The sequence below is a fragment of the Metarhizium album genome, assembly GCF_000804445.1.
Source record: "Metarhizium album ARSEF 1941 chromosome Unknown scaffold_2, whole genome shotgun sequence".
Classification (NCBI taxonomy): Eukaryota; Fungi; Ascomycota; class Sordariomycetes; order Hypocreales; family Clavicipitaceae; genus Metarhizium; species Metarhizium album.
Genome location: NW_024467576.1, coordinates 1,138,267 through 1,164,375, shown reverse-complemented (window position 1 = coordinate 1,164,375; position 26,109 = coordinate 1,138,267). Strand labels below are relative to the sequence as shown.

Below are 26,109 nucleotides of genomic sequence, written 5' to 3'. Positions count from 1 at the left end.
TGAGCGCCCCGAGCAAAAATGGTGAGCGCCCCGAGCAATAGACCTTGGTAGCGTTCTCTGCCTGGAAGGCTTTATGTTCAGCCTGGAGGCCCTGGACCAACAGCGGGCGTCTCACCCATCCATCCGTCGTCGCCTTGCACTTACTTGTTATTTACTTAAGTACTTATACTTGGTATATTTATGCATGCATGTGTACGTACTCTGGACTCCGTGCACCTCGTCATCGCTCTGCCTCTTCCCGCATCTGAACTTGGACGACCATTACATCCACCCCAAGGCAGCCGGACTCGTCACTAACAATACCCTCCTGGTCGCCTGAGACTCGAGAGTAACCTGCTGCATAAGTACGCATATCCGCATCGTGATCAGTTCCGCAGTCAACGACCACAAAGGTAGTCGGCCTCGACCAGCAGCAAAACGATGGCTGATTCTGCGAATGCTCCGAAACCGAGCAGCAGCGTCAAACTGGTTCTTCTCGGCGAGGCTGCTGTTGGAAAGGTAGACTCGACCCCCATGCCCGCTTCCATTTTGCCTTGCTTTTCCTTGTGCTAACTGTCGCGTCGCAGTCCTCGTTGGTCCTTCGATTCGTCAACAACGACTTCCAGGAGAACAAGGAGCCCACCATTGGAGGTCTGTTGATCCGCCGTCCCCGGCACGCCATCATGTGCCCCTGTTTGCAAGTTGCCTGTGACTACAGCTGGCCAGCTAACGCATGTACACATCTGCAGCTGCTTTCCTGACACAAAAATGTAACCTTCCCACTCGCACAATCAAGTTCGAGATCTGGGACACGGCCGGTCAAGAGCGCTTCGCTTCTCTGGCGCCCATGTACTACCGAAATGCCCAAGCCGCGCTTGTCGTCTACGATCTTACAAAGCCCACGTCTCTCATCAAAGCCAAGCACTGGGTCGCCGAGCTGCAACGGCAGGCATCGCCCGGCATCGTCATCGCCCTTGTAGGAAACAAGCTAGATCTGGCCAGCGACTCTGCGACGGAAAACGAAGCCGCTGACGATGGCGAGGAGTCGGGCGGCGCCCGTCAGGTCTCGACAGAAGAGGCCAAGGCATATGCTGAAGAGGAGAGCCTGTTGTTCTTCGAGACCAGCGCAAAGACCGGCCACAACGTTACAGAAGTATTTACCGCCATCGCCAATGCCATCCCGGAAACGTCGTTAAAGTCAGCCAGAGGCGCCGGCGCCGCCGGTACCGCCAACCGAGCCGGCGAAGAGCAGAGAGTTAACTTGGGTGGCCCCAGGGATGCTGGTGCAAAGGACGGATGCGCTTGTTAGATCGAGAGGGCACTGTGGGAGAATTGGGTGAGGTATGGGGGCAGAAGAAGTGTTCAAGTTGTGATTATACTTTGCGCTGGCTGGTTGATTGTTGGTGTCTGATGCAAAGGCGTGCAATTGGGAGTCACCGTTGTTGTTGTTTTTATCTTTATTTTTACCTGCGGGGGATCATTATTGTGCTTATTCATCCTACCTTTTGTTGTCCATCTAGATATTTGACTATAGTCGCTCCTATCGTAGCGTCGTTGGCCTGCAACGCGGGAAAAAGGCAGACAGTGGCTGGAAATTTGAAACACCGATTCAACTGCAGCTATGTGATGCTCGATATTCCTACTCAAATGCCACGACAAGTGTTTTCCCGTAGTTGGTTGGCGGTCGCTCAGATAGTCCATCTTCAATCTTTTATCCCCATTTTCTCAAATGAAATAAATAAACGAGGTAACATCTCCGGCGTCTCATCTCCATGTAGTGCTACACAACATGTCTGTCTTCACGCTCGGTTCTGGCAAGCCCTGGCTGGCTTGGGTGCGACAAGGGCCAACTCTATCGGCTAGATGGGCAACTCAGCCCACAGCTTCGCAGCTCACTTGGATCAATGAAACATTACCGCCTAGTTCTCCCTAGCTTCACATTCCAGCAACTGCCAGCATCCTGCCATCGATGATCACGTGAGCTTCAGTGGGCTCCACAACGCTAGGTCCCACTTTCTTCTCAAAGGAGAACGCCAAACTCCTCATTCCACTGCGGAAAAACTTCGAATGAGCAAATGTTGTCTATCTTTTTTATCCAAAACCCTTGATGAATTGAATCACTACAGCTTGCGGCGACCTCCGCCAAGCCGAAGTGGTAAAATATATATCGCTTGTGTTCAACTTTCTGCACGTTAATTCTCTACAACACGCAGTAACCCACGGCGAGGACGTTGGTATTTCCAATCTCCGTCTTTCTCCGATGCAGTCGCGGTAGAGTTATTCGACCTGAGCGTTGACAACATGGCCTCGTCCATTTCTGAGGCTCAGGCCGATCTTATAAGGTATTGTGGACGAAGATTTGGTGTCGGAATAATCATATCGGAAAGCTGACTAGGTTGGGAAGTTCTTTGTCGCCTGACGACATTCCCATAAAGCTGCGATGCGCAATCTGCAGTAAGCTAGCAATAAACGCATTCCGTTTACCTTGCTGTGAGCAAGCTATATGCGAAACATGTTGGTTTTCCAATTTCCCAGCTTTTTTTTTTTTTTTTGAGTGTGTGCGAGGCTCTCTAACAAGTAGACCAGGTCAATCAAACCTTTTGCCGTCCTGCCCTGTTTGCGAGCACTCGCCTTTGTCGGCAGACGACTGCAATCCGAATAAGTCCCTGAGAACCACTATCAAAGTATTCCTGCGAACGGCCGAGAAGAAGCGGGAGGCTAGCCGACCGAAAGAGCCCACTGCCGCAGAGACAGCCGAAGAGACGCAGCCTCGGGACAACAAGGAAGACCATTCCGCTTCTGCAGCACAGCAAATTAAGCAGCAAAATGATAAATCTCGTGAAGAGGAAGGGATCAAGCGTGCGGCGGGCGATGTCGCGCCAGAAGGTGCGCAGCAGAATGAACAGGTATGGCCCAGCGAAGATCCATGGCTGCTGCCGAGGAATTAACTAATGCTTTGCAAGACGGCTATTACTTCCAACGGTGATTCAGCAACGCGGGACGGTTTTGGTGGTGCTGGGAGCAACGTATCTGCCAAAGGTGGCGACCATGAGCCGCGAACCGCGAACGAAGCCGAAGATCAGCCAGAGAACGAGGCCGACGATGACGATGATCAAGTCGGTAATGACCAAGTAAATTACGGGTCCGACTCCATGAGCGGCGGCATGCCCAACATGATGTTCTCAGGCTCGGGTGACTTCAACCAGATGCAGATGATGATGGCCATGCAAAATGGCATGGGTAACTTCCCAATGATAGGTATGTTTTTGCAGCTCGTCCAGTTGACTTTGCGCCCAAGTTGCTAACTCTCTCGTGCCTCAGGCATGCCGGGAATTGGTATGGACCCAATGACAATGCAGAACATGTACATGAACGGTGGTTTTCAAGGCATGGGCATGAACGGCATGGGAGGCGGGTTCGATGGAGGATTTGGACAAGGCTCCAATATTAATAACTGGAACGGTTCGCAGTCGTGGAATTACGACCAGAGTAATTACAATCAAAATGCTATTGGCATGGGCAATGGTGATTTTGGGAATTTTAACTCAGGATTCCAGACAGGCTACAATCAAGGTCATTATGGTCAATTCAATGACTATCGCCGCAATAATTTCGGACGCGGTCGCGGCCGTGGCCGTGGCTACTACGGCGGCTACGGTCGAGGAGGTTACCAGTACAACACCAACACGTCCAACTATCCGAGCGGACAGTATTCACAACGTGGCGGTCACGGCTACCCGGGCCAGGGTCTGGTCGATGCCCATGGACACAACGAATCCGGAGGTGCCAATGTACCGGACAATGCCTCCAAGCAAGATAACGCCCAGGGAGATGACCAAGGAACGCAAGAAGGCGAGAATGCTGCCAGCGCTCCGCAAGCTCAGACTGGCGAGCCGCCGTCCCGTGACACTCAAGCTGCTCAAACCAGCAGCAACATGGCCCGCCAGGGCGAGTCAGGAGCTATTCGTTCCGTCTTATCAGCTCCAGATGTGCCTATCAATGCTCCAAAGGGTCCCAAAGCCATGAGACAGGGGCTACCAAATACTAGTCTACATCACTTACGGGCCAGAGGGTACCAAGTTGACGACGAACCCCAGCAACCGAGGCCACCCTCTACGTCGCGACCACCGACTGGGCCCGCGGCTGCATCCCGCGGCCAAAGTGAATCTCATGACCGTGAACAGGATCAAGACGCTGCCGCTCCTGACGGTGGCCACGACAGCGGGGAGCAGCCCAAGGATTCGGAAAGACGTGAGAAAGATGACCCTGATGGTCAACCCCATACCCGTGACCGCTCACGCTCCAGATCAAGGGGAAGCACGAGGAGCCGTAGCAGGAGCGGCAGCCGAAGCCGAAGCCACAAAGGCTCGCACAGGCGCCGGCGCCAACGCTCCGAGCCTGCCAGTGACGATGGCCACGACGGTCCCCATCGCCGCAAGAAGCATCGCAGTGGCAGGAAAACACCAAGACGACGACGGCGAACGACGACGACGACGACGACGATGACCAGCATCATCCCAAAGACGGCAAACGTGGTGAAAAGTCCCGATCCGCGTCACCAGACGACTCTAAGAGGGGCAGTCATCGCAGCCACAGGGACAGGGACCCTGAGAGCAGGAGGAATAAGGACAAGGACAAGAATCGCGACGACGACCGTCATCGACCCCACCGGGACAGAAACCACGACACTCCACGCCGTCGTGGCCGAGACCGCGACAGAAAGAGAAGGGATCGCAAAGACAGGGGGCGCCGGAGAGAGAGAGATGGGGACCGGGACCGCGATCGCAACAGGGACAGAGAGCGAGACCGAGACCACAGGCACGGCAGCACCAGTAGAAGGGGCTCGACAGACGGTCGGTCGACGCCCATGGAACAAGCCTCTGCTTCTCGGGGCCCCAATGCGCGGGGCCACGACAAGGCCGGCCGGGACAAGGCCAGCAAGTCCAGCACCCCCGTCGACGCGCACACGCTTGAGCGTGAGGCCCGCAACCGCGAACGCTTGGTCAAGGAGGCCCAGAGGATGGCCGGCCTGACCACTGTAGCCGGCTCCAAACGCAGCCGCGACGACGGCGCCGACGAAGGCTCAAGCCGCAAGGGGCGGAGGGCCAGTCGCCGCAACGAGGCCCGCGACGGCGCCGACGAGGAGGAGCGCATGCGCCGTCTGGAAGCCGAGCGGGAAGGTGGACGCTGGGGCTAGCATTTCTCATCCACCACATACAGACACGTTTTGCGGGGAGCGAAGGCAGGCGAGCAAGGGCGCGAGGGTCGAGAAGCAAGCAAGCACGTGTGTGGCCGTAGGTGCGGGATCGCGGGCTCGCGGGCTCGGAAACGGTCTGCGCCGCCATCTCTTGGGGCTGTGCTGCAGTCGAGCATTCTGGACAGGCCGGTTCGCCTCGCGGCACGTGAGCTCAGCCCGGGTGATTGCACAGTAGCCAGGAGATTGGATGGTGCCGGCATCGAGATGGCTGTGGGCGAGGGTGTGGCACGATGGAGTGCCTAGCTGTATGTACGTACGTGACCATGATGCAAACAACATGTGACCCTCGTACACAATGCAGCCGTAAACCGAGTGCGCAGCGCAGCGGAGCAAGACTGGATGGATCAAACAAGTGCTTTTTATTATTGTCCTTGTCCTTGAATTCTCTCAGATTTACGTACGACCGTGACGCCGCAACGTTCCTTTATGTCCCTCTTACTCCAAAGAACATGAAACCCGCAGACACTCAAATATAAACTCCTCCCGAGACGAGATGGAAGAGGGAAAAAAAAATACATCATCAAGCAGGTCCCTCACTATCACTCCCCTTGTTTTGCCACATATCCCCCCCCACCTTTTATCCGATATAAAGAACACAAGCTATACCCCGACAAATCACGTCGAAAAAAATTATCCAAAAACATCCCATTTCGGGATCCCCTACAAGGGGCGCGTCTGCCCTTCTTCGTACATGGCTGCCGCCAAACTCTGCCACATGCTGGGCGGGAAGAGTCCCTGCATCGCGTTTGCCGTGTACTGCGGCGCCATCTCCGGCTGAAAGCCGACTTGGGGAGACTTTTCATAGTTGGGCACCTGTGGGGAGGTTCCCAGTGCTTGCATGTCCGGCAAAGAGAAGCCATCCGCAGGGCCAGCGGATACATTGGCGAAGGTGTAGTTGTCCATGGCTGGTAAGGGGGTCTGCGAAGCTACCGCGGTGCCGAGAAACGGTTCTAGTTGTGGTGGTGGGCCGAACAGTGAGTTCCAGTTTTGAAATATGCGGTCTGAATTCCAGTTGGAGTGCGTCGCTGGTGACGATGGTATCTGTAGATTCGGAGCTTCTAGATGCGTGGCGACGCTGGTTGCAAGGTCGTGCTGTGGTGTGTCCAGCAAAGCCGGTTCTGCTTGCTGACGCGCTGTTGCCTGTGTGTAGGGATGGCTCACACTGTCGTTCGGCTCGGGCTTGATTTCTGGGGGCGGCTTCTCTGGCTGGTTCGGGGGCGATTGACGCGGCCGAATGTTTGGAAAGTCTGGTCGGAGCACAAACGGCTTGCTGAGGTCGGCGGAGAAGGCCCTCCTGAAGGCATCAATTTGCTTTTGCAGATCTGGCATCCACCAGGCCTGCATGACTTCCTCCATCAACCTCATGCAACGCTCAAAATTCTCGCGGGCGCCGGTGTTCAGATCAGGGTCCGGTGACACAATAGCCACCAAATGGATGACTATACACGAAAGTCCCGCGTACACCGTGAAGCTGTAACCGCGCTGCATGCTTTGCAGCCCTACCATGCCGAATTGCTTCCTGACAGCCTCTTGGAGTCGACAGAGATACCTTGCTGAGTTGTAACAGATCATTATGTGGCGCTTCCAAAGGGCTCTGTTCAGCACGGGATCAAGAAAGCCCAACACCCCTCGGTGGAAGAGCAAAATAGAGAGGTGGTAGTACGAATGTAGATTGCCCAGAAACGCAGACGGTAGCCAGGGCAGAGACGTCTTGTCTCCGGGATATTCGACCAACAGATCAGCCGGAAGGCTTGACAGAAATGAAGTCATGCTCGGCTCAAATGCCAGATACTCAGGTTGAGTGCCCCAGTTCTTCCCCTTTCTGAGCCGTAGATATATCCCGTTCAATATCCGGACGTTCCGTACAAGGCTAGCCATGTAGGTGAAGGCTCTGGACACGAAATACTCGCTCTGGTCGCCGTCCCCGACACTGGGGCTCCCCGAGATGGGTGGCGGTTCGTTGAAATTCACGGATTCAACTTTGACGCATAAATCGTGCCGGCCTTGAGGATTCCCAATCATTGCTTCAACAACAAAAACGACCTGCCAGAGTCGCGTGTGAAGTCGGCATTCGGCAGGACTCAAGTTGCACATGTCGGAGTCCTCCGACTGATGATTCTCATAATGCTCGTCCAAGCCGAGGTCTTTGCCCATTCTCACGCACTGACTGATCATCATCCACGACCGGTAAAAGTAACCACGCTTGGGAGCGATTTCACGGGCTTTGATAAGAATCAGTAGGGCTTGGAGGGTTGTCAGCCTTGGAACATCCATGAAGTCATCTGCATGCTTGGAGGCCAGAGCCAGCCATTGATTGCTAACTCTTGTAGATTCTGCATCTAGCCGACTTCCAATGGCAAATATGACCTCCAATATCATCGGAGAAATAGAGGCCCGGTGGGTGTTCCACTGGCGGTAGAAGGCCACCTTGTCCAGGACTGGGACATACGGGTGAACATTCTCGAAGTAGAGTCTGAAATAGCGCAGTACTGTGCTATCTTGGGGCATGAGCTCAGGCGGGATTTGAAGTTTGTGCCCGGGAAGTTTTGTCATGGGCAGAACAAGATTCAAGTATTCGGTTTCATCATCGTCGTTGGCGCTGTCTTCCTCCTCGTCGACCACCGAGGGCTCGTCTCCCACGGATTTGCGTTGCAAATACGGCGCGACTCCTTGCTCGTTGACCTTGAGCCCGCCTAAAAGGTCCGACAGATTCTGGTCCGTGGAGTGTGTTTCGGAAGACGACTCTCGTTCTCGCCCTTGGTTCATCGACGATGACGCAGAAAGACTGCGGTCAAAGCTGTAGGGAGCTTCGGCTTCGCCGGGGTTCGCGGTGCTATCATCGGGTCCGGGTCCGGGTCCGTCTTGGTCACCGTGCGACCTCGACGGTCCTGCACCGCGACGAGCTCGGCGTCTCGCACCTTGGGTGCCATGTCTGCTCGGCCTGGCGCTGAGCTCTTGATAGCCTTTGCACGGTCTCCGCGACGATACACATCGATAGCACTCTGGCTTCCCCTCGTCACATTTGACGTGGCGCGCCCTGCATCGTCCCCGACAGTCAGCGCCGTGGCTCAATTATGAATCGCAGCCAAGGATAGAGACAGGATATCCCCATCCCGGACGAAGCATGCGACGGCTGGGTAGGAAAACGGCCAAACTAACCGGCAGGTCAGGCACCCAGTTCGCACCTTGGGGGCCCACTTCTTGACCCTCTGTGTCGCCTTCGCCTCCGCATCACCAGCAGAGCTGCCGACGACAGTGCCGCTACTCGAGGCCGGATTGCTAGTCCGGCGTGCAATGTCCTCTTGCTGGTCTCCCATGGTTGGTTTGGAAGGATCAAGGCTCATTGCCATCCGAGAAAGGGCTGGAGCAGGGTGGTCTTGTTTTTCTGTTAGACAGCGATGCGACGCCAGAAACAGGCAGATGAGACATGCAGAGGGACACCAACGTAGAGGATTCGTATCTATCGCCTTGCGCCGCCAGTTCGGGGTGCATCATGGCCGACCAACCAACCGCACTCCCAAGACGGGGCAGAGGTTGAATATCAAGGGCGTGTACGTCTATTCAGCCGTCTGTTTGGGCCAGCCGAGATGGAAAATCTATTGATTAAGGATGGAAATGGGTTACGGAGCACGGAGTACGGAGTACGGAGTAGGAGAGTGCAGAACAGTCGGATTCTGAAAGCCGACAAAACTTTATGGAGTAGGACGCTCAAGTGCCAGTGCTGCACTTGCACTACGTACTTCATTAACGACGGCTCTCTCCAAGTCTGCTCACCGTCGGCTGCTGAAGCTTGGCTGCGCACACCCCCACCCACTAACCACCGCCCGCATCGCTGTTCTTGATTGGCCTCGCATTATCGTCCAGGCCACAGTTTGGTGTGAAGGCTTCGAGGAAGGTGCCCCCGGCTGCGTCGAGTCATGTCACCGCACTCCGTACTCCGTACACGGCCACGGAACGGAACGACGTACAGGTACGGAGTACGTCGTACATAAGTAAGTTACTCACTACACTGTACCTGCCTGCGCTGGGTGCCCTGTACTCAGACCCGTCCCATGCACATCAGGAGTCAGTACCAAGGTATCTCCCCGTCGATGCACAGAAGCGAGCACAGAAGCGAGGCGAATATATTTGACCGAGGCAGCATTGACTCGCAACGTAGTGCCTCCGGAGTAACCTTCTGACAGCCATTCATTGCCTTTTACAAAAAACGGTGCAGATGCATCACGTCGTGATGCCCTGGCGAAATGTGCCGACGCCTTACCATATCACCTCATTTGCGAATCCTTTCAAAACGCACCTGTCAGAAAAATGCGCCGCTCATACACGACGTTGTGTCGTGGCAATATGTCCGCAAGGAGTGCCTTGCATCTTATCCATAAAGAGGCCAAAAGAAAAAACCTCCCGTGCTATAAATGGCCAACTACTTCGTAGCTTGAGGTCGGATTCCTCGTCCGCCTGATTTCGAAATGTACTGTCCCATGCATTTTGGTGACTCGCCGTCTAATCACAAGTTCAGCCCATGTCAACGCCGCCCGGATGCCCCAATGCAGCAGATATATAAGCAGAAATCCCAAATATGCCGTTGTGTGAAAGTGCGCCACCTTCCCCTTGGCAAAACAGCCTCCCATGCTCGATTTCAGAAGTGATGCCGCCTGGGCCTTGGAACGGGTTTGTGTGTCTCCTTGCCATGACCAGACGAGAAAGAAGCAAAGAAGAGGGATCAAGTTTTGTTAACTTGCTAGTAGATGCCCTGAGTTCTATATTGGAAGGTGTCGTAGCTGAATCAAACTTGGTTAGCAATGGTCAATCCGCGTAATTGCCTCATACTTCAAGACTTACAGGCGGGTGTAATAGCTCCCAAAAGACTTGGCAATCAAGTCCGTCTCAACAAACTGCTCCGCCTCATCTGCACTCAATTGCAGCTGGAAGCGCTGCCTCAGAGTGTTTGTCACTTGAGCCACCCCCACAGAGAAGCAGGGCATTTTCGAATCTCGACCCATCATGGCCACCAAGTCTATGATATTGTCGGCTGAGCGTCTGAGTGCTAGTACGTGTTAGACTACAAAAAGACTCGGACAACGCAAAGGGATCAGAGCGCCCACCTTGAAATGCCTGCTTACACAACTTTTTGTAGTCCTCGTAGTCTGGGGAGTTCAAGCCTCCCAGTACATTCACGTACTCGTGTGTCAGCTTGAATGGAGCAGCTTCGAAGCCGACCGATCCAGGAGAATTTGAGAGCATGAAGCCAAAATCAATGTGAATAATATGTCCCTCGCTGTCGATTAGAACATTGCCATTGTGACGATCCTTCAGCTGCAAGACATATGAGATGACGCTGTAGGCCGCGAGGGATCGTTTAAAGGCATCCACGCCGGCTTGGTACGGCTCGCTATCTGGCTGGCCAAAAGCCTTGACGAAGTGGTCCTTCAAGGTGGCAATTCGATGCCGAGGGTTTTGCCCGGATTCTATGGAGGCGAGAGTAAGACTTCGCTTCAGTGAGTGAAGCGACACGCCGTTGGTAATGGTCTCAATCAGGCCTGATGACTCCCCCGTAACCAAAGTGCGCATCAACTTGACCCAAACATCAACTCGAGCATCCAACCAGATTTTATGGCAAACGGCAATCAGCTGGCAAGCAAAGGCCTCCTGTCTTAAATCGGCACCAGTCTTGACAATGACGCTAACGAGATCCCAATTCTTCATCCAGCCATAGGGAGAGGACTTCCGAATACGTTCCTTTTTGGCTTCCCATGCCTCGCCAAAGACAGCGGCACTTGGGTCATCACGATCAGCTCGCCGCTGGACACCCCCGGTCTTGAAGTCGTTTTCCATTCGCTCCCTACCTGCGCTGGCATTAATCGCCGGGTCAATGGGGGCGTCCTCATCCAGATCCGGATTGCCTGCTGAAGGTGAGCCCGCGTTTGTCTTGGCAATGATAGTGTCAAAAGTCGGTCCTTGTTCGTCCATGTCGAAGCTCTTTTCTTCCAGGCTTTGCATGCTAGCAATGATTTTGGCACGAATAGCAGCAACTTCTTGCCTGGGCCGCTTTCCACTTGTTGCATCGAGCTGCGCAAGCATCTGAGACGCGGTTCGCATGTGAGTCGCGAGAGCCGAGAAATCGGGCTGGTCTGCAGAGGTATTCCGAGACATGGTGAGAGTCATCTTGCGCCTGGATCCTGGACTGCTGGATCTCGATGTCGATTGCCCCGATGTACGAGGCGTGGCAGCATCCAGAGTCGTAGAAGAGGTCGTAGCTCCACTTGACAATCGCTGCGAGGTGCGGACTTGGTGATGCTTCGTCACTGGTGCGAGAGGCGTGTCATCTTCTGGCAATAGCAATGGCGAGCTTCCCAAGTCTCCAGAGGTGGGCTCAAAAACACTGTCGACAATTGGTTCAGATGTTCGTGCGACAGGCGCAATTTTCGGTGTCTCGGATGCCAAGTCGAAGAGCCGCCGCGCCTTGCCATTAGAATCCAACAACTTGGTGAGAAGTCGATTGTTCTCGGGAGTTTCGGGGTCAAAACTGAAGTCTTCTCGGAGAATTTCTACCATCATTAGATATGGCACTTTCTCAGCACTGTTTAAGACGGTCGCTTCGGCGGGATTAAGTCGCACTATTCTGTGATGGCGACTCTTTCCGGGTGACCCATTGACCAACGTCGGGGGACAGATAACAGGAACATCCACCTCGGCTGGCAAGTCCCGTGCAACGAGCGCCAACTCGGCACGCAAGGCGCTCATCCGGGCCTGTTGAGGAACTATGACCAAGCGGTTAGATATGCCCTCGAGGGCAGTCAGGAACTGGGTCTGGGAGCGAAAGTAATGCTGGCGCAATAACCTCGTCCTGTGAGTCAGAGATAGGTCGGCAGGACCGGTGACGGCCTTGGTGTTGTGCGAGTGCCGCCGATGCATACTGCTTTCGCCCGGCCGAAGTGCTGAGCCGGCCGACACGGGAGTCGAGGGACGGCTTGTTGTCGCTGGTGGCGAAGGCAGAGGCAACGAGGCAGAGCTCAGTCGGGCCTCCACAGATCTCATTTCCAATGCCGACGGGCGTTTGGATTCGGAAACGATCCTGGGTGTCTGCGACGGACTTGATGAGGGCAGATGAGGCACGCTCATGGGGGAGGAGCGGCCGTCCTCGACGCCGTTAGCACCAGGCAAAGATGCAACTGAGCTTCTGACTTCTTTGCCGCGTCTAGATTTCGACGTCGCTCCCGTTACCGTTCGTGCTCTCGTAGGGGGTTTGGCGGACTCGTCGGTGTCGGGAATAAGCTCGGCGACAGGTTGGGGCTTCCGAGCCTGCGCAACGGCTAGTGGTCCTGCCCACTTCGGAATCATGGGCATGGCAACGCTGGCGAGGACGAAGCTCGACAAGACAGTTACTGGCAGGACATTCTCCTTGATCTTTTCATGCCGTGCTCTGTCTGCCAATCCGAAAACAATATGCTGGACCTTGTTATACACTCTCCGGCAAGTTTGAAAAGCCCAGGTCTGCGGATTTGAAGAGAGGTCGTAAAGATGCGTCTGGAAGAGCCAAAAAGTCTGTGCAATTCGATTGCAAAAGTCATTAGTTTTTGAACTTTTGCTTGTTGGATTCTTTCTACTGGGTCACAATTGAGGTCGGACACGTACCAACAGAGCGGCAGTCACAGACTCCTCGCATAGATCCAGTAGAAACTCCTCGAGGGCCATTGACTCATTGTCAACGCTTATTATAAGGTGGCATAGCTGCGGCAGGAAGAATTCGATATCCTCGTAAGGGAATTGCCGCAATTTCTGGCACAGAACATAGTGTATGCCCACATGATCAGCGTATCGCCTGTCCGGAGGTGGCCAGGTCAGCTGAATGCGGCGATTGAAGAGAGCGGAATGGGGGAGCGCATGACAGTGGTGACGGGCTTTGGGGCGTGTTGGAGAGCTTGAATAGCACGAGTGTGACTCACGAAAGGTAGGAAACCGGTAGAAAGGGATTCGAATTGAACACGTCGGATTCAATAAACCTCTGAAGCAAGTCCCACGACATTTGGGATTTGTTTCAGTGTGGGCAGACGAGCGGACAGGTGGCAGGTTGGCTGAGGTGCCTCATCTAGCTTGAACGAGTAAGTATTGCAGCAGACAGGTGGCTCGTTCGCATGGCATGGGGCAAAGGCGACGACACAGTTTGATGGCGAAGCTTGATGACCTGGGAATAGCCGGTGTTTGGTGTTCTTGGGTTGCGATAATCTGACCGCAGCGTCAAGCAATCGCGACTGGCAGTCGTGTTGTGTCTCGGTATGCGTCTGTGTACGAGGCTTGTACTTGTCAAGTGCTGTTAAAGGGGGGGCGGGACCAGAGGAAGCGGATCTCGGGGGGGGAATCAAGATGGACGGCGTTGACGCGATGGGGGGTCGCGGATTGGAGGGACGGATGAGATGGGGATCTCGCATGGGGTGTCGAGGTCGGGTTGCGGATTGGATTGTGGATTATTATGATGAATGCTGTAGAATAAGCAAGTACGTACGTATCGACATAACAAGTAACAGGTGCCTGCCTAGGTACCTACCTAACTTCCAAGGTTACCTTAGGTACCTAAGTACTCCGTACGGAGCACTTAAGGTATTCAGGTACTTTAAGTACCTCAAGTAGGCATTTGGTAATAACTTTGTGCATCTTACGTGGTTCATCAGGCGGCACGGCGGTCGTGCGGGCTACGGCTCGTCTGGTCCATCTCTTGCTCGGCGCTCGAGTGTCAATTGATAACGTACTCGAGTGCTTATGCAGCATCTGATCCCGTGATATAATTACAGTCGGCGCGTTTGCCTTGAACCTTGAATCTTCTCCCAGCCCTTGCAATACCTACTTCGTAATACATGCAGGAACTTTGCACCAATGTACTTGAATACGTCGTCGTCGTGCTATTTGTTGAAAATCGCCCACTTTTTTTTCTTACGCCGAGTCCTGCCTACGGGTAGCTTGAGAGCTTGAGTGGCGGTCACAATGTCGCGAATTGAGATCACATCAATCGAGGAGCTGCAGAATGATTATACCGCAATGGACCGACTAGTCATGAATTCGTCCACCACTATTCTGGAAATCCCGCTGCTTACTTGCCTGCTTACCGGTGGACGCTCGCGCGTCTGGACTGTGTTGTCATTCTTCAGGTTGGGCCTAGGGTAGCTCAGCGATTATATATGTATTTTTTACCGGTCGCTGATGATATGGAGTCGGGGAAAAAAAAATAAAAAAATAAAAAAATAAAAAACCCAGGAAAAGCAACCACCACGAACCGCGGGGCGCCTGCATCGTCACAGTGTCACTGGAATAAACCGCAAAACCACGGCGCACTCGTCTCTGACTGTAATATTGAATATTGACACCGTGACCGCCAAGGATTTATGCAATACTCTCAACTCTCCATATATGCCTCATTGCGTGGTGCTGTCCGCGTCGCGTCGCGTCCAACAAACACCAGCTGCTCCGAACGCCGGAAAAGTCTTATGCTACCATCCCCAACGCCAATTTACTTGATTGGTAAAACAAATACAAAACACCAATACTCCCATGCCCAGTCATTATGACCGTACCCATGATCCCACAGCGAGTACTCGGTAGGTAGTACGTTCCATCAAGTCTACTGCGTCCTTTTCCTGCGGCCAGCCCCTCTCCCCTTCTTCTTCGGCTCAGAGTCTTCCTCGCTGTCGCTATCAGCCTGAGCCTTGGACTTGCTCCCCTCCTTCTCATTTTCGACACGGGCGACAATTTCCCGCAGGAAATCCCATTGGTCGTCTGCTTCGACAACCTGCTTAAGCATGGGCGCTGTAACTCTCTTGGACCCCTTGTCCTTGGCAACCTCGGCGCTTTTGGTGACCATTTGAATCATGAACAGCTCTAGCGCCTTGCCCACCGCAATTGGAGTCTGCTGTGCAACCTTGCCAACTTCCTCATCGGCCTGCATGATGCGTTTGATTCTTGCTGTGGGGAACTTGGTCCTGACCGGTGACGGCTCAATGGCAGGGGCTGGCGGCTGTGCGACAGATCTCCGCGGAGGCATTTCTGAGTTGGCCTGCCGAGAAGGGCCTGGCGACGCTGGCGACGACTTCCGGGGATAATCTTGCTGATGCCAGAGCTCAGGCGGCTGCTGCTGCTGTTGCTGCTGTTGCTGCTGGTGGTGAATACTATGTCCAGGATATACCTGACCTGGCTGCGGGACGACGGGTTGCTGTACGCGATACGGGTCCTGTTGCAAAGGGCGCGGTGCCAAGTAATTCGAGGATTGGCCCGGGGGGGAATACTGCTGCTGCTGCACGGGCGGAGAGTAGGCTGACAATCCGGGCTTGATGCGCTGTTGCTGAACAAAAGTCGAGGTTTGTGGCACGGGTGGAGTGTAGGATGAGCCATACGTGTAGGCGGGAGGTTGCACTTTATATTGACCTGGACCTTGGCCGTGGCCGAGAGGATGTTGCGAGGCAGGCTGGGTGGGGCCGGGGCCGCTCGAGTAAAAAGAAGAAAGGTCGGGCGACCTTGGCGCGTAGTTGGAGGTGGAATCGTCCTCCGACATGACGGCTATTTGTATTGGCGGGGGCCCGCCCTTTCGACTCCTTGCAACCCGGACTTGTGAAGGGCACGGCGTCTTCCCCGTGGCAGCTGATAGGGATAGGGTTGAGAGATAGGGTTGGCTCGGGTTGGCCCGGGTTGGCCTTGTTCCTCCCAACCAACCAGTGGCGAGCTCGGAGTCTCGGACAATGTATGTATATGCCTCTGCTGCGTCGAATTCTCCAGTAATCTTGCAATGGCGGCGTACAGGCCGGCTGGGGAAACTGTAACAAGCCAGGGTGCTGCTGTATACTCCGCAACGTCTCTGCAATCCGCAATCAAATAACTTGTCCGTACAGGTATTCCGTAAAATGACAGGCTGCAAGAATGCCAGGCGCCCAGCCCAGCAAGGGCCACCTGAATAGGGCACAGGATATGTACTTTAGTATGGTGGCTGTGTGGAAAGCGAGGCGGGCAGAAAAATACAGCAGAGGACGGGAAATACTGACCACGCCAAGGTAGACCGACCTGTGGTAAGATGTGTCGTCGGATATTGGTGCTTCAGTACTTGGCGAGATGCCGGCGGATTCCCTTGCGACGGACGCGAATAGTCCCTGCCAGCCTCAAGGGGGGAGGGTGTAAGACTCGGCTGCGGTGCAAGATGCTTCTGCCAAAAGCCAGAGAACAACTGTCGACAACAGCAGATCCAGATGTCGGACGTTAGACGGGAATGATACAAAGTTGCTGATATAAACAAAAGCAGAATGTCCAGGTGGTGGCGCCGCCAGTCTTCTGCAGATGCTTCAGTGTTGGTTGTTCCTGTCGACCCTCTCACAAGTCGAAAGTACAACTCAACAATGACGCACTTTGCGACTTCCGAACTGGGGACTTGTCTGGCGGGCCGATGGGAGCAATCACGGTGCGGCGGCGGCGTCTCGGCGTGGAGGCTCAATATAATCGAAATTACCCCGTATGGCCCAGGAAGGGAACAAGGTCCATGGAAAAGGAGCCAGGGGTCTAAGTGGCGGGATGGAGGTGAGTGGTTTGTGTGTCTTGAGTCTTGACTCTTCGCCTCATCCAGAAAAGTACGGGGTACTACTGAAGTACTACCTGTCGACTGAGCCTCCGGAACCCTTGGAAACTTGGCCAGAGCTGGGAGCTGGGGTGTGTGGTATTAGGTATTACTCGGTCCTGCGTGCACCGTACGTGGTCCAGATTAAACGCACGTTGTGATGCCTTCACCTTTGTGCGGCTGCGGCTGCGGCTGCGGCTGCGGCTCGTCTGCCCAAGCGGTTCTGTCTTCGGGCTGCCTGCCTGGCCCTGGAAGCAAAAATGACCGAGGCTACTGGAGGCGGAAGCGATGGGTATTGTATGACTGACGGAGATGGAGATGGAGATGAAGAGGGCGTGTCTTGATGAGTCGGACGTAAACGCGAACGACCTGCCTGCGGGCCATGGCTGGATCCTTGATACGACAGCACCGATCCGGGGGGGGGTCTTCGCGCGTGTGTGGCGGCGGACGTCTTGGGGAGTTGGGAGCTGGGCGTCGGGAGCTGAGTCGGGAGTCGAGCTAGGAGTCGGGCGCTGCGAGATGGAGCTCGAGCTTAGGCGCCCTGGCATTCTGGGTCAGTGCGACTGTGAGCAAGTGGCAAGTGCGGCTCCATCTCGTGCTCGTCGACCCGTCCTAGACCGGGGGTACATTTAGCAGCAGAGGGGTCAACTGCGCAGCGCAGCTCGCTACCGAAAGCGGCAAGGCCTTCGTGTATCCTCACTTGCACCTTCCCATGTGGACTGGTGACGAGATCCTGCTGACATTGGACATGCATGGGATGTCGCAAGACGTGCTTCCCGGACCACTGCACACCAGCAACACTGTTCTCGCACCAGATCCTCCCGCTTGTCCTGGCGCTTTGTCTCCAAGTGGTATTGAGCGACAAATCGAATCTGACCGGCCATCGCTGCAGTGGCCGACTAGGTGGAACGTGAAAGTCGTTTGAGAAGCGCGTCAACCTGCAACCTTGTACTGAGGGCCGGCCAATTACGGAGTACGTACCAAGCTGAGGTGCCACCAGGCCCAGATTCGCCCCACCGCTGAAGCCCTAGCGCCAAGGCGGATGCCTTTTTGACAGGCTGCGCTCTTCACTTGCACAGCACAACATCGTCTCATCTTTGCTTTCCATCATTCCCTTGAGCTCCACGGAGCCTCAACATACAGCATGGCTATTCTCTCCAGCCAAAAATCAGACACACGTACCAAAACGTCTTTCGACCAGTTCACAAGCTTGTCCTCCTGGCGAATCCCGCGTGCCATCTCTCCTTGCCCTCCCGCGAGGTAATATGATTTCGTCGAGTCTGGCACGGGGTCCGTGGACTGTCTATTGTTCCCAGGTGGATTGAAGGCTGCACCTTCACATTCTGTTTGCTTCTTGCTTCTGAAGGGTAGATAGTTTTGACTGGACAACAAAGCCATTCCAGCTGTGTCCATGGTCTGATGGTCATGCGCCGCGGTGCGAGACATCATGAGGTAAGAATCATTCCCCGCTGCTCCTCTTTCGTGAGCACAGTGTAGAACTAGTCTATCGCTGTCAGTTTTGATTTAATGATGATTCAAATCATGAGCTTTACAAATCACAGAGACGACGTGGCGGTGACGAAGCCGAGCGCATCTTGGATGGCCGCTCTGGTTCCCGAGCTGCGATTATCATGTTCTGTCTATGATTGCATACCCTTTTTAACTTGATCTAATCTGATGACTCTATGTCAGAGATAGCGCGTTTCTTTCTTGTGAAAGCATCGTCACTGAATTTCTTTCTAACATGTCTGACGATAGATTCGAGTCCCTGTAGCCGACGGTCCCGTGTCCCCGACAGCATTAGCGATGCTACCGGCCATGCGTGAATGCCGCCTTTGAACTCCATGGCGTCGATCTCGATATTGTTTCTTCGTTGATGACGAACGAATGCTTCTGCATCCGGCGCAAGCGTCTCTTCCTCCCCGTATACAATAAAGTATCCTCGCTGTGGACTGACTGCCGTCCAGAGATCTCCGTCTTGGCACAGGCCGGGTGATGCTATATAGTCATGCACCCCTGATCCCCCATACGCCCTTCCGTACTTCCACAACGTATCTCGTTCTAGGTAGTCCAGCTCTGACGGGTAGTGAGTATTTGAAACGAGCGTGATCCATGGTGAGATCAAGACGGCCAATTTGGGAACAGCAAGTGTAGTAGAGCCGTTTGATTGAAATCCCCTGGAATTCTTCCCCAGCTGTAGAAGAAGACTGAGCGTCAAGGTCCCACCGGCTGAATCTCCAGCGATGCACACCTTGGATGCATCCCCGACTTCTTCCAAAATGTGTCTGTAACCAAGGACGGCTTGGTTGACCTGAGTCGGGTGTGTCTTTTCGGGAGCGAGAGAGTATTCTAGTGCAAAGATGGCTGGATTCTCAAACCCAGCCTTCAGTAGTAAGTGGTGCATGGCCAGCAGAAACTCCAGGTAAAAGTAACACGAGCCCAATGCAAACCCTCCGCCTGGTGCTTGGTGAGTATGGAGACGGTATATAAATACGCAGTGCAGTGATGTATGGGGATTTTTTAAAAAAATTTTTAATTTTTTTTTTTTCAAATTTTGTAAAAAAGTTCACATACCATGAATGTAATAGACTACCACATCGGGCCCTCGCCCCGGATCATGCTTAATCCAAAGACCCGTGACAGATGTGTTGCCCTGTCTTATAGTCAACAATCTCATCTCATGAGTACATCAAGCCTCAGTAAGCCTACCTGCTCAATGAAATTCTCCTGCAAATGAGCGGGAAACTTGAAATGTCCGCTCCTGAACATCCTCCACCTCAAGAACGGATACGCGAAATGCTTGGTAAAGAGGACCCTGACTGTCTTGACGGGCAAATTCGTGAATCCATATCTGACAATCCGGATCATCATGTCCTCAAATAGAGACGACTCGGCGATGAACCACGGCTGTGCATCGCGTGGCTTGACGTAGCGAGCGAGAAAATAAAAAGGAAGTCTGAATACTATCTTGGACGTGGTCAGGTTACGAGCGGCACGAGAAACACGTGGACTGAACTCACAAAGAAACGGAAGAATCCTGATGACAACGGCCAAACCACCCAAAGGACCAGCAGTGTAGAAGATTTGAGGCGTAATTATGATTGCCGCTACCGCGCAGTCCAGGAGGGAAACGGGGCGGAGGATCATTTCAACGATGGGCTGCAAATGGCGGAACCCTCCGCTTGCTTGTTCAAGGAATGAAGGGATTGTCAGATCATCAAAAGCATGAGAGAGCGGCACGGGATCATGGTTGGTCTGGTGCTTGTTCGAATGGACCGTCGGCGGAACGATGTCGATGGATGGCAATTAACGACACTGTGAGTGGCGGGACCCCGATTGGTGCCGAGTCTGGTTTCCCGATCTATGTCCTGGGAATCTCGTTCCCGGATGAGCAAGCAGCTACGTGGTGGTGAAGGTGGCGGTTTGTTCAAACGCAGTGCTAATGCTATTGGGAAAGGAAAGGAAATGCAGTAAGGTTAGTAACGTTATTTCCTTCGGTGCTAATAAGTAGTTGGTCACGAGATGCCGATGCTACGTTAGATTAGGTAATAAATGGTAACTTTAGAGGTTAGCAGTTGAGGTTCTGGGCTGTAAAAGTCGCTATTCGGGCTGTTGCAGAAGGAGACTCCCAAACTACTCAACTTTGCGCCCACACCACATCTCACGCCCTAACCCTAGCCCGTGCCAAGTGGGCGTTCGCGGTCTCCATGGGCGTGTGGTTAGTGGGTGGTAGCGCCGCAAAGTAGCACTACTTTAATAAGAAGTACACAGCGATTTCTTTGAGGACCAGACTCTTTCGGGCCGCGACGCGACGCAGGTGCCTCCCTACGAGTCCCTGGATACATGTGGCTTCACTGCTGACTACAGCAAGGCTGGCCGACATGCGTGAACCACATATGAAAACGAGGTGATTTCTTGATTCTTGACAGAGACACTGTAAGCATTGACCATTGACACAGCTGTCTGTAATTTTTGTTGTCTTGTTGATTTTGCATCCGCGTTCCAGAGGTCCTCGTTTGTTAGCCAGGCGGACGTCCCTTGCGCCTTTTTCGTCCACCTCGGCGTTTTCAGCGTTGAAAAAAAAGGGGGTGGGGTAAACAGAATAAAATAAAAAGAAAATGGGTGACGATGTCGCCAGTCAGATGCAGGACGCACCGTTTCCTCTCACAGACGTCGACAAGCGGGTGCTTTCACAGACAGATGAGGAGTTTAAAAAGCACAGCTGGGAAGATTTGAAGCAAATAATCGGTAGGACGAACCGTTCCCCTCTTCACCGGGCCAAGATGCACTGTGTCACGGGTTTTCTGATTCTGCCATAGAAGCCAACGACCTCTCTGTGCTGAAACGCGTCCCCTCGGATCTGAGGCGCTACATAAAATGGACGGCCGAGACCAAAGCCCGGTACGGCAGCATGACAAATTATCTCCTCGCCAATCGACTTCCCACGACGTGGGGGCAGCCGCCATTCACGCCGGAGTCTGATGTCCCCTTCGACCAGGCGTCGGACTACAAGGTCCTCTTGAATGACTGGCCGTATGGGCTTGAGCCCAACGTCACGCATCTCGTGGTGTGGACGCGTACGTTTATTGCGACGGACGGCGATAGGGGCGACATGACGCCGGAGAGCAGAGCTTTGGTGGAGGCCTTTGTGAAGAGATATTTTGTTGATTCCTTGGGCGAAGAGGGCAAGGACAAGGTCCTCTGGTTCAAGAATTGGGTTGCGCTGCAGAGCGTGAGGGCGCTAGAACATATTCATGTCTTGGTCAGGGATGTGGACGATGATATGTTGGAGCGGTGGTCTGGGGAGAGGCCGAAGCGAAATAACTGATGGAACGAACTATCGTGCGTGCTTGCCCGGGTTCTTGGTTTGGATGTCTTTCCTTCTGAAATGGAGAAGGAGACAGGACGCATTATGGGAGCGATGGAGTCAATGATGGACAGAGAATGGCGTTTTTCTAGACCATAGCTTTTTTGATTTTGGCCATCTCATTTACATCACCGTAGTTCCTTTCTTTTAGGCAGCCCTTCGTGCCCGGCGATTCCCTTGAGGAGCAGCCATACCGCCAGTTCCACCCTGCATCTCCGCCATCTTCTGCCTGCCCAGGCCCAAGAGCCCGGAGCCAAGGTATACACCATAGGCCGGGACAACCGTCCACAGCAGCCATCCCCAATTGCCGAACAGGATGACGACAATGGTGGATGCCCATGTCACCCAAACAACGTCAAACATGTACTCGGTCAACCCAGGGTTGGAGAGGTCCTCCCCAGCAGTCCTGAGAGCTCCCGTGGTGGCATCATACTTGGGGCGGCCCGACATCTCCAGGACATATTCGCAAATGATGCTGGGTGTGAGGAAAAATCCGTAAGCCACGAGAGACCGAGGGCGGAAGAGGCAGTGCGATAATAAGAAGAGCACGTTGACGGTTAGAGAGCCGACGTGCAGGGTGTTGAGGGCTGATGAGTTGGATCTGGCTCGGTCCTTTTTGGCCTTTTGCGCCATTGTCAGTGACTGTGCGTGAGAGAGGGAGAGGGGGGAGACGGTCCGGTGCTATTCCAGGAGGGGCCGGAAAAGGTGTGGTGGAGGGGAAGGGATTGAGAAGTGACAGTGACTCTGAGACATCTAATTAGGCGGCGATGGATGACTGATGTCGTCGAGTTTGTTGGCCGTGAAATGCCGATGATGCGATGTTGCCATTTTTGCACACTGTCAGTGAGGAGCTGATGCCCGTCCGTGGGCGCCTGGTCTTGGCCGCCCCCAACGGCGGCACTGCGGGCGGGCGAGACAGGCAGGCAGGCAGGCAGGCAGGCACTGGGACATCATCTAGAAGGAGGGACCCACCCCTGCAGCTTGGCTCTGTTGCCGGGCAAGCAGCGTCGCGTCCACAACAACTGCGCGAGGCTGCAGGTGGTGGTTGGTTACTGGTTACTCCGTAAGGAGTACTTGGCCGGCTACTCAGTGCTCACCTCATCCTCCGTCTCCAGATCTTTGCCTGACGCGTCTCGTCGCTCATCAGCGCCGTGGCCGTTCTGCTAACAAACCTGCGTGCCCGACCGAGCCAGAGCCTGAATAGCCCTGATCAAGCCCAAGGCCCTATCGCGACGACCAACGCGTGCTCCTTTTCTCGCACTACGCAGTCCCTTCTCCCCTCGTGCTGTCATGTATTGTCGCCGGAACCGTCCCTCGCACGCACTGCACGCTTAATAAGGTCCTGCACTTGGAAGTCGTTGGCTGGGGACTGATCGGGGACCCACCGTTCTTGACCTCACCAATACTCAACCCAAAGCCTTTGGAATTTTCTCGTCTTGCTAGCCAACCCTCTATTTCCGGGCATTGACGATTCAGCGCGGCTTCGGCGATATCTCTGAGAGAATCTGGCCGCTCTTTTGTTGTTCATGACGGTGCACAGTACGACGACCTTTCGCTGTTGGCGTTTATTTTGGTGGAGCGGTCGTGCTTCTCATTCACAATAACAAACCACCACCGTTATCTCGACGACAACCAAGACTGACGAACTAGCCGTCGCATTTCCCGAGCCGACGTATGACATCGGAATTTCACTACCGGGCGGCTCTCCTTTTGATGTGATCGGCCGCAAGCCCCAACCGTTCGCGTCCAAAGTGCTCAGTTATCCGCCTCAGGTCGGCGGCTCCCCATGGCACCTTCATCTTGATATTCCTCCCCCCATTGGCAATTGCCTGACGAGTCCTCTGTTTTTCCAAATCGAGAGCGTGGGCTGATCCGGAATGGCGCCAAATCTGGCGGCCGTCGGAGGCCTGTTGCGGCAGGTGATTTATTACCATATCGACAATGCCTCATACGACAACGCGCTGTTTTTTGCCGAACGATTTGCCGCCCAAGATCCCAAGGCCGCCGATGCTACATATTTGCACTCGCTTTGTTACCTGCGGCTACGTGACCATCGGTCTGCGTATGATGTGTCCAAACCCATAGGATACCGAGGGGGCAACCTGGGCTGCACCTGGGTTTTTGCTCAGGCGTGTCTGGCGCTGGAACGATACAAGGATGGTATCTTGGCTCTTGAAAAGTCCAAGGCCCTGTGGTCGCAGAAATGCAGTGTCGGAAAACACACCGCTACGACGCGAGCGGGATTTCCGGATATACCTGCCCTTCTTTGCCTGCTTGGAAAGCTGCACCGCGGTTATGGCGACAAGAAAAAGGCCGTGAGCTGCTTTGAGGAATCGCTCAGGAAGAACCCATTCATGTGGGATGCGTTTACGGCCCTCTGCGACATGGGCATCAACGTTCGCGTTCCCAATATTTTTAGATCAAATGAGGGCTTGGTTCAGAGCTTCGATTCAGATACCGGCATAAGCGTTGTGGATCATCCGAGAGATGCGTCATCGTCAGCCGGGATACCTGTGGATGCAGTGTCGCTGAAACGATCAACGGCGAGGAACATTGCAGCGGATTTGGGATCAGATCCCTTCAGTATCAGCTTCTCATCTGCGGAAACGGGCACCCCGATGGTAGACATGTTTGCCGAAGCCCCGGAGAACGATTTCATGTCCAAAATCCAGAGTGCTCGATTACGACTCGCAGCGTCTACGAACTCCCAACCCTCATCGACTGTAGAAGGGATGGAGACCCCGACGGGGCACTCGACTCTCCCTGATGCAACGGCTGCTCGGCCCATGTACAGCCAGGAACCACCTCAAGCACCGGCGAGGCGGACTAGGAATGGTCAAGGCATCGATGTTGGGTTGGACGCACCTCCCCGTATGAGTTATAGATTAGGGACGAAGAGGAACGGCAGACATGCTCAGGAGCACCATGTCGTGGAACCTATGCATGATGGTCCAGCGACAACCGCCGCAATGTCGACTGCAACTGCAACAACTGCCAGCACCAGGGCTGGCCATATAGCTGCGGCTGAGAGGAAGCGTACCTTATCAGGCCATCCAGTCCCAAGGTCGACAAATTCGGATGAGCATTTGATGAGACGGAGCGCCAGGCTCAACATGTTCAAGCCGTCCGCAAAGGCCAACACAGGGGCAGCTACGATAGGCACGTCAGCTGGGCGTGAGTTAAAGAAGGCTAGGCCCCCGGTCTCACGCATCATGCGGCCAGGTTCCAGTGGTTCCAGTGTCGGCAGAGTTGTGAGTGGCAATAGAAAGCCCATGGATGACCAAGCCGACGTAGACCACGGAGAGGCCTCAAGGACAAGGGAACCGCTGCCGCCGCCACCAGCACCGTCCAAAGCGATAGAGTCGGATGCTGTCAAGGTCGAAGAAGCGCTTAAGTGGACCCTGGATCTCGTCAAAAAGCTGGGCAATGGCTACTACTCCCTTTCGAAATTTCAATGTCAGGACGCCCTTCAGGCATTCAGCTCCCTGCCGTCTGCCCAACAGGGAACCCCATGGGTTCTCTCCCAGATGGGTCGCTCCCACTACGAGCAGGCAGCATATGCGGAAGCAGAAAAGTTCTTTCGCAGAATGCGGGTACAGGCGCCGTCCCGTCTTCAGGATATGGAAGTGTACTCGACGATCTTGTGGCACCTGAAACGAGAAACCGACCTGTCATTCCTGGCGCACGAACTGGTCGACTCGGCATGGCACTCGCCGCAGGCTTGGTGCGCATTGGGCAATGCTTGGTCGTTGGCGCGAGACCCCGAACAAGCTCTCCGTTGCTTCAAGCGAGCTACTCAACTGGACCCCAAGTTTGCATACGCCTTTACCCTTCAAGGCCATGAACACGTTGCCAACGAAGAATATGACAAGGCCCTGACGGCGTATCGCCAGGCCATATCCGCTGACAGGAGGCATTACAACGCCTACTACGGTATCGGCAGAGTTCAGGAGCGGCTTGGCTCCTTTGAAAAAGCCTACGACCACTATTATGCAGCGCAAACGATCAACCCCAACAACGCTGTCCTCATTTGCTGCATGGGAGGTGTTCTAGAGAAGCAAAAACAAATGGTACAAGCACTGCATGCTTATACCAAGGCAGCGGAACTGGCACCAAGAGCAGCACAAACTCGGTACAAGAAGGCCCGAGCTCTGCTCACTGTTGGGCAAGTTGAAGCAGCGCAGAAGGAGCTCATGATTTTGAAAGATCTGGCCCCTGACGAGGCCACCGTTCACTTCCTACTGGGAACTCTGTATAGGAATACGAATGAAAGGCAACTGGCCGTCCGACACTTTACCATTGCTCTCGCCCTTGATCCAAAGGTGAGGACTTGACCTTTTGGTTTCTCTTCCTTCCTTTCTTTCTTTTCTTTCTTTTTCTCCCTTCTGGCGGACCATGTCACTGACCCGATTTTTGGTAGGC

At 54.2% G+C, this 26,109-nt stretch overlaps 9 protein-coding genes across 9 annotated transcripts; 4 read left to right on the top strand and 5 right to left on the bottom strand.

Annotated features, from left to right (window-relative positions):
* Window positions 1–420: 420 nt before the first annotated feature.
* On the top strand, window positions 421–1,288 carry MAM_01471 (Rab5-like protein ypt51; the record flags this gene model as incomplete). Its single annotated transcript, XM_040820270.1, has 3 exons — window positions 421–498; window positions 567–630; window positions 729–1,288. The coding sequence occupies 3 exons, from the start codon at window positions 421–423 to the stop codon at window positions 1,286–1,288; spliced, it is 702 nt and encodes a 233-aa protein (XP_040681758.1).
* A 992-nt stretch (window positions 1,289–2,280) lies between these two features.
* MAM_01470 (pre-mRNA-splicing factor 38B) lies at window positions 2,281–5,176 on the top strand (the record flags this gene model as incomplete). Its single annotated transcript, XM_040820269.1, has 7 exons — window positions 2,281–2,321; window positions 2,375–2,433; window positions 2,566–2,885; window positions 2,943–3,237; window positions 3,301–4,230; window positions 4,286–4,383; window positions 4,436–5,176. 7 exons carry the CDS (start codon window positions 2,281–2,283, stop codon window positions 5,174–5,176), a joined length of 2,484 nt encoding a protein of 827 aa, XP_040681757.1.
* A 720-nt stretch (window positions 5,177–5,896) lies between these two features.
* Window positions 5,897–8,553, bottom strand: MAM_01469 (uncharacterized protein; the record flags this gene model as incomplete). The annotated part of the gene is made up of 2 exons (XM_040820268.1): window positions 5,897–8,273; window positions 8,396–8,553. 2 exons carry the CDS (start codon window positions 8,551–8,553, stop codon window positions 5,897–5,899), a joined length of 2,535 nt encoding a protein of 844 aa, XP_040681756.1.
* A 1,421-nt stretch (window positions 8,554–9,974) lies between these two features.
* Window positions 9,975–13,259, bottom strand: MAM_01468 (phosphatidylinositol 4-kinase PIK1a; the record flags this gene model as incomplete). Its single annotated transcript, XM_040820267.1, has 5 exons — window positions 9,975–9,993; window positions 10,076–10,280; window positions 10,357–12,778; window positions 12,869–13,055; window positions 13,180–13,259. 5 exons carry the CDS (start codon window positions 13,257–13,259, stop codon window positions 9,975–9,977), a joined length of 2,913 nt encoding a protein of 970 aa, XP_040681755.1.
* A 1,587-nt stretch (window positions 13,260–14,846) lies between these two features.
* Window positions 14,847–15,773, bottom strand: MAM_01467 (Histone-fold protein; the record flags this gene model as incomplete). Its single annotated transcript, XM_040820266.1, has 1 exon — window positions 14,847–15,773. The coding sequence occupies one exon, from the start codon at window positions 15,771–15,773 to the stop codon at window positions 14,847–14,849; it is 927 nt and encodes a 308-aa protein (XP_040681754.1).
* Window positions 15,774–18,489: 2,716 nt separating this feature from the next.
* On the bottom strand, window positions 18,490–19,967 carry MAM_01466 (Alpha/beta hydrolase fold-3; the record flags this gene model as incomplete). The annotated part of the gene is made up of 3 exons (XM_040820265.1): window positions 18,490–19,277; window positions 19,395–19,473; window positions 19,530–19,967. The coding sequence occupies 3 exons, from the start codon at window positions 19,965–19,967 to the stop codon at window positions 18,490–18,492; spliced, it is 1,305 nt and encodes a 434-aa protein (XP_040681753.1).
* A 971-nt stretch (window positions 19,968–20,938) lies between these two features.
* Window positions 20,939–21,648, top strand: MAM_01465 (uncharacterized protein; the record flags this gene model as incomplete). The annotated part of the gene is made up of 2 exons (XM_040820264.1): window positions 20,939–21,068; window positions 21,140–21,648. The coding sequence occupies 2 exons, from the start codon at window positions 20,939–20,941 to the stop codon at window positions 21,646–21,648; spliced, it is 639 nt and encodes a 212-aa protein (XP_040681752.1).
* A 186-nt stretch (window positions 21,649–21,834) lies between these two features.
* MAM_01464 (DUF788 domain-containing protein) lies at window positions 21,835–22,320 on the bottom strand (the record flags this gene model as incomplete). Its single annotated transcript, XM_040820263.1, has 1 exon — window positions 21,835–22,320. One exon carries the CDS (start codon window positions 22,318–22,320, stop codon window positions 21,835–21,837), a length of 486 nt encoding a protein of 161 aa, XP_040681751.1.
* Window positions 22,321–23,564: 1,244 nt separating this feature from the next.
* MAM_01463 (Tetratricopeptide-like helical) lies at window positions 23,565–26,021 on the top strand (the record flags this gene model as incomplete). The annotated part of the gene is made up of 1 exon (XM_040820262.1): window positions 23,565–26,021. The coding sequence occupies one exon, from the start codon at window positions 23,565–23,567 to the stop codon at window positions 26,019–26,021; it is 2,457 nt and encodes an 818-aa protein (XP_040681750.1).
* Between the last annotated feature and the right edge of the window lie 88 nt (window positions 26,022–26,109).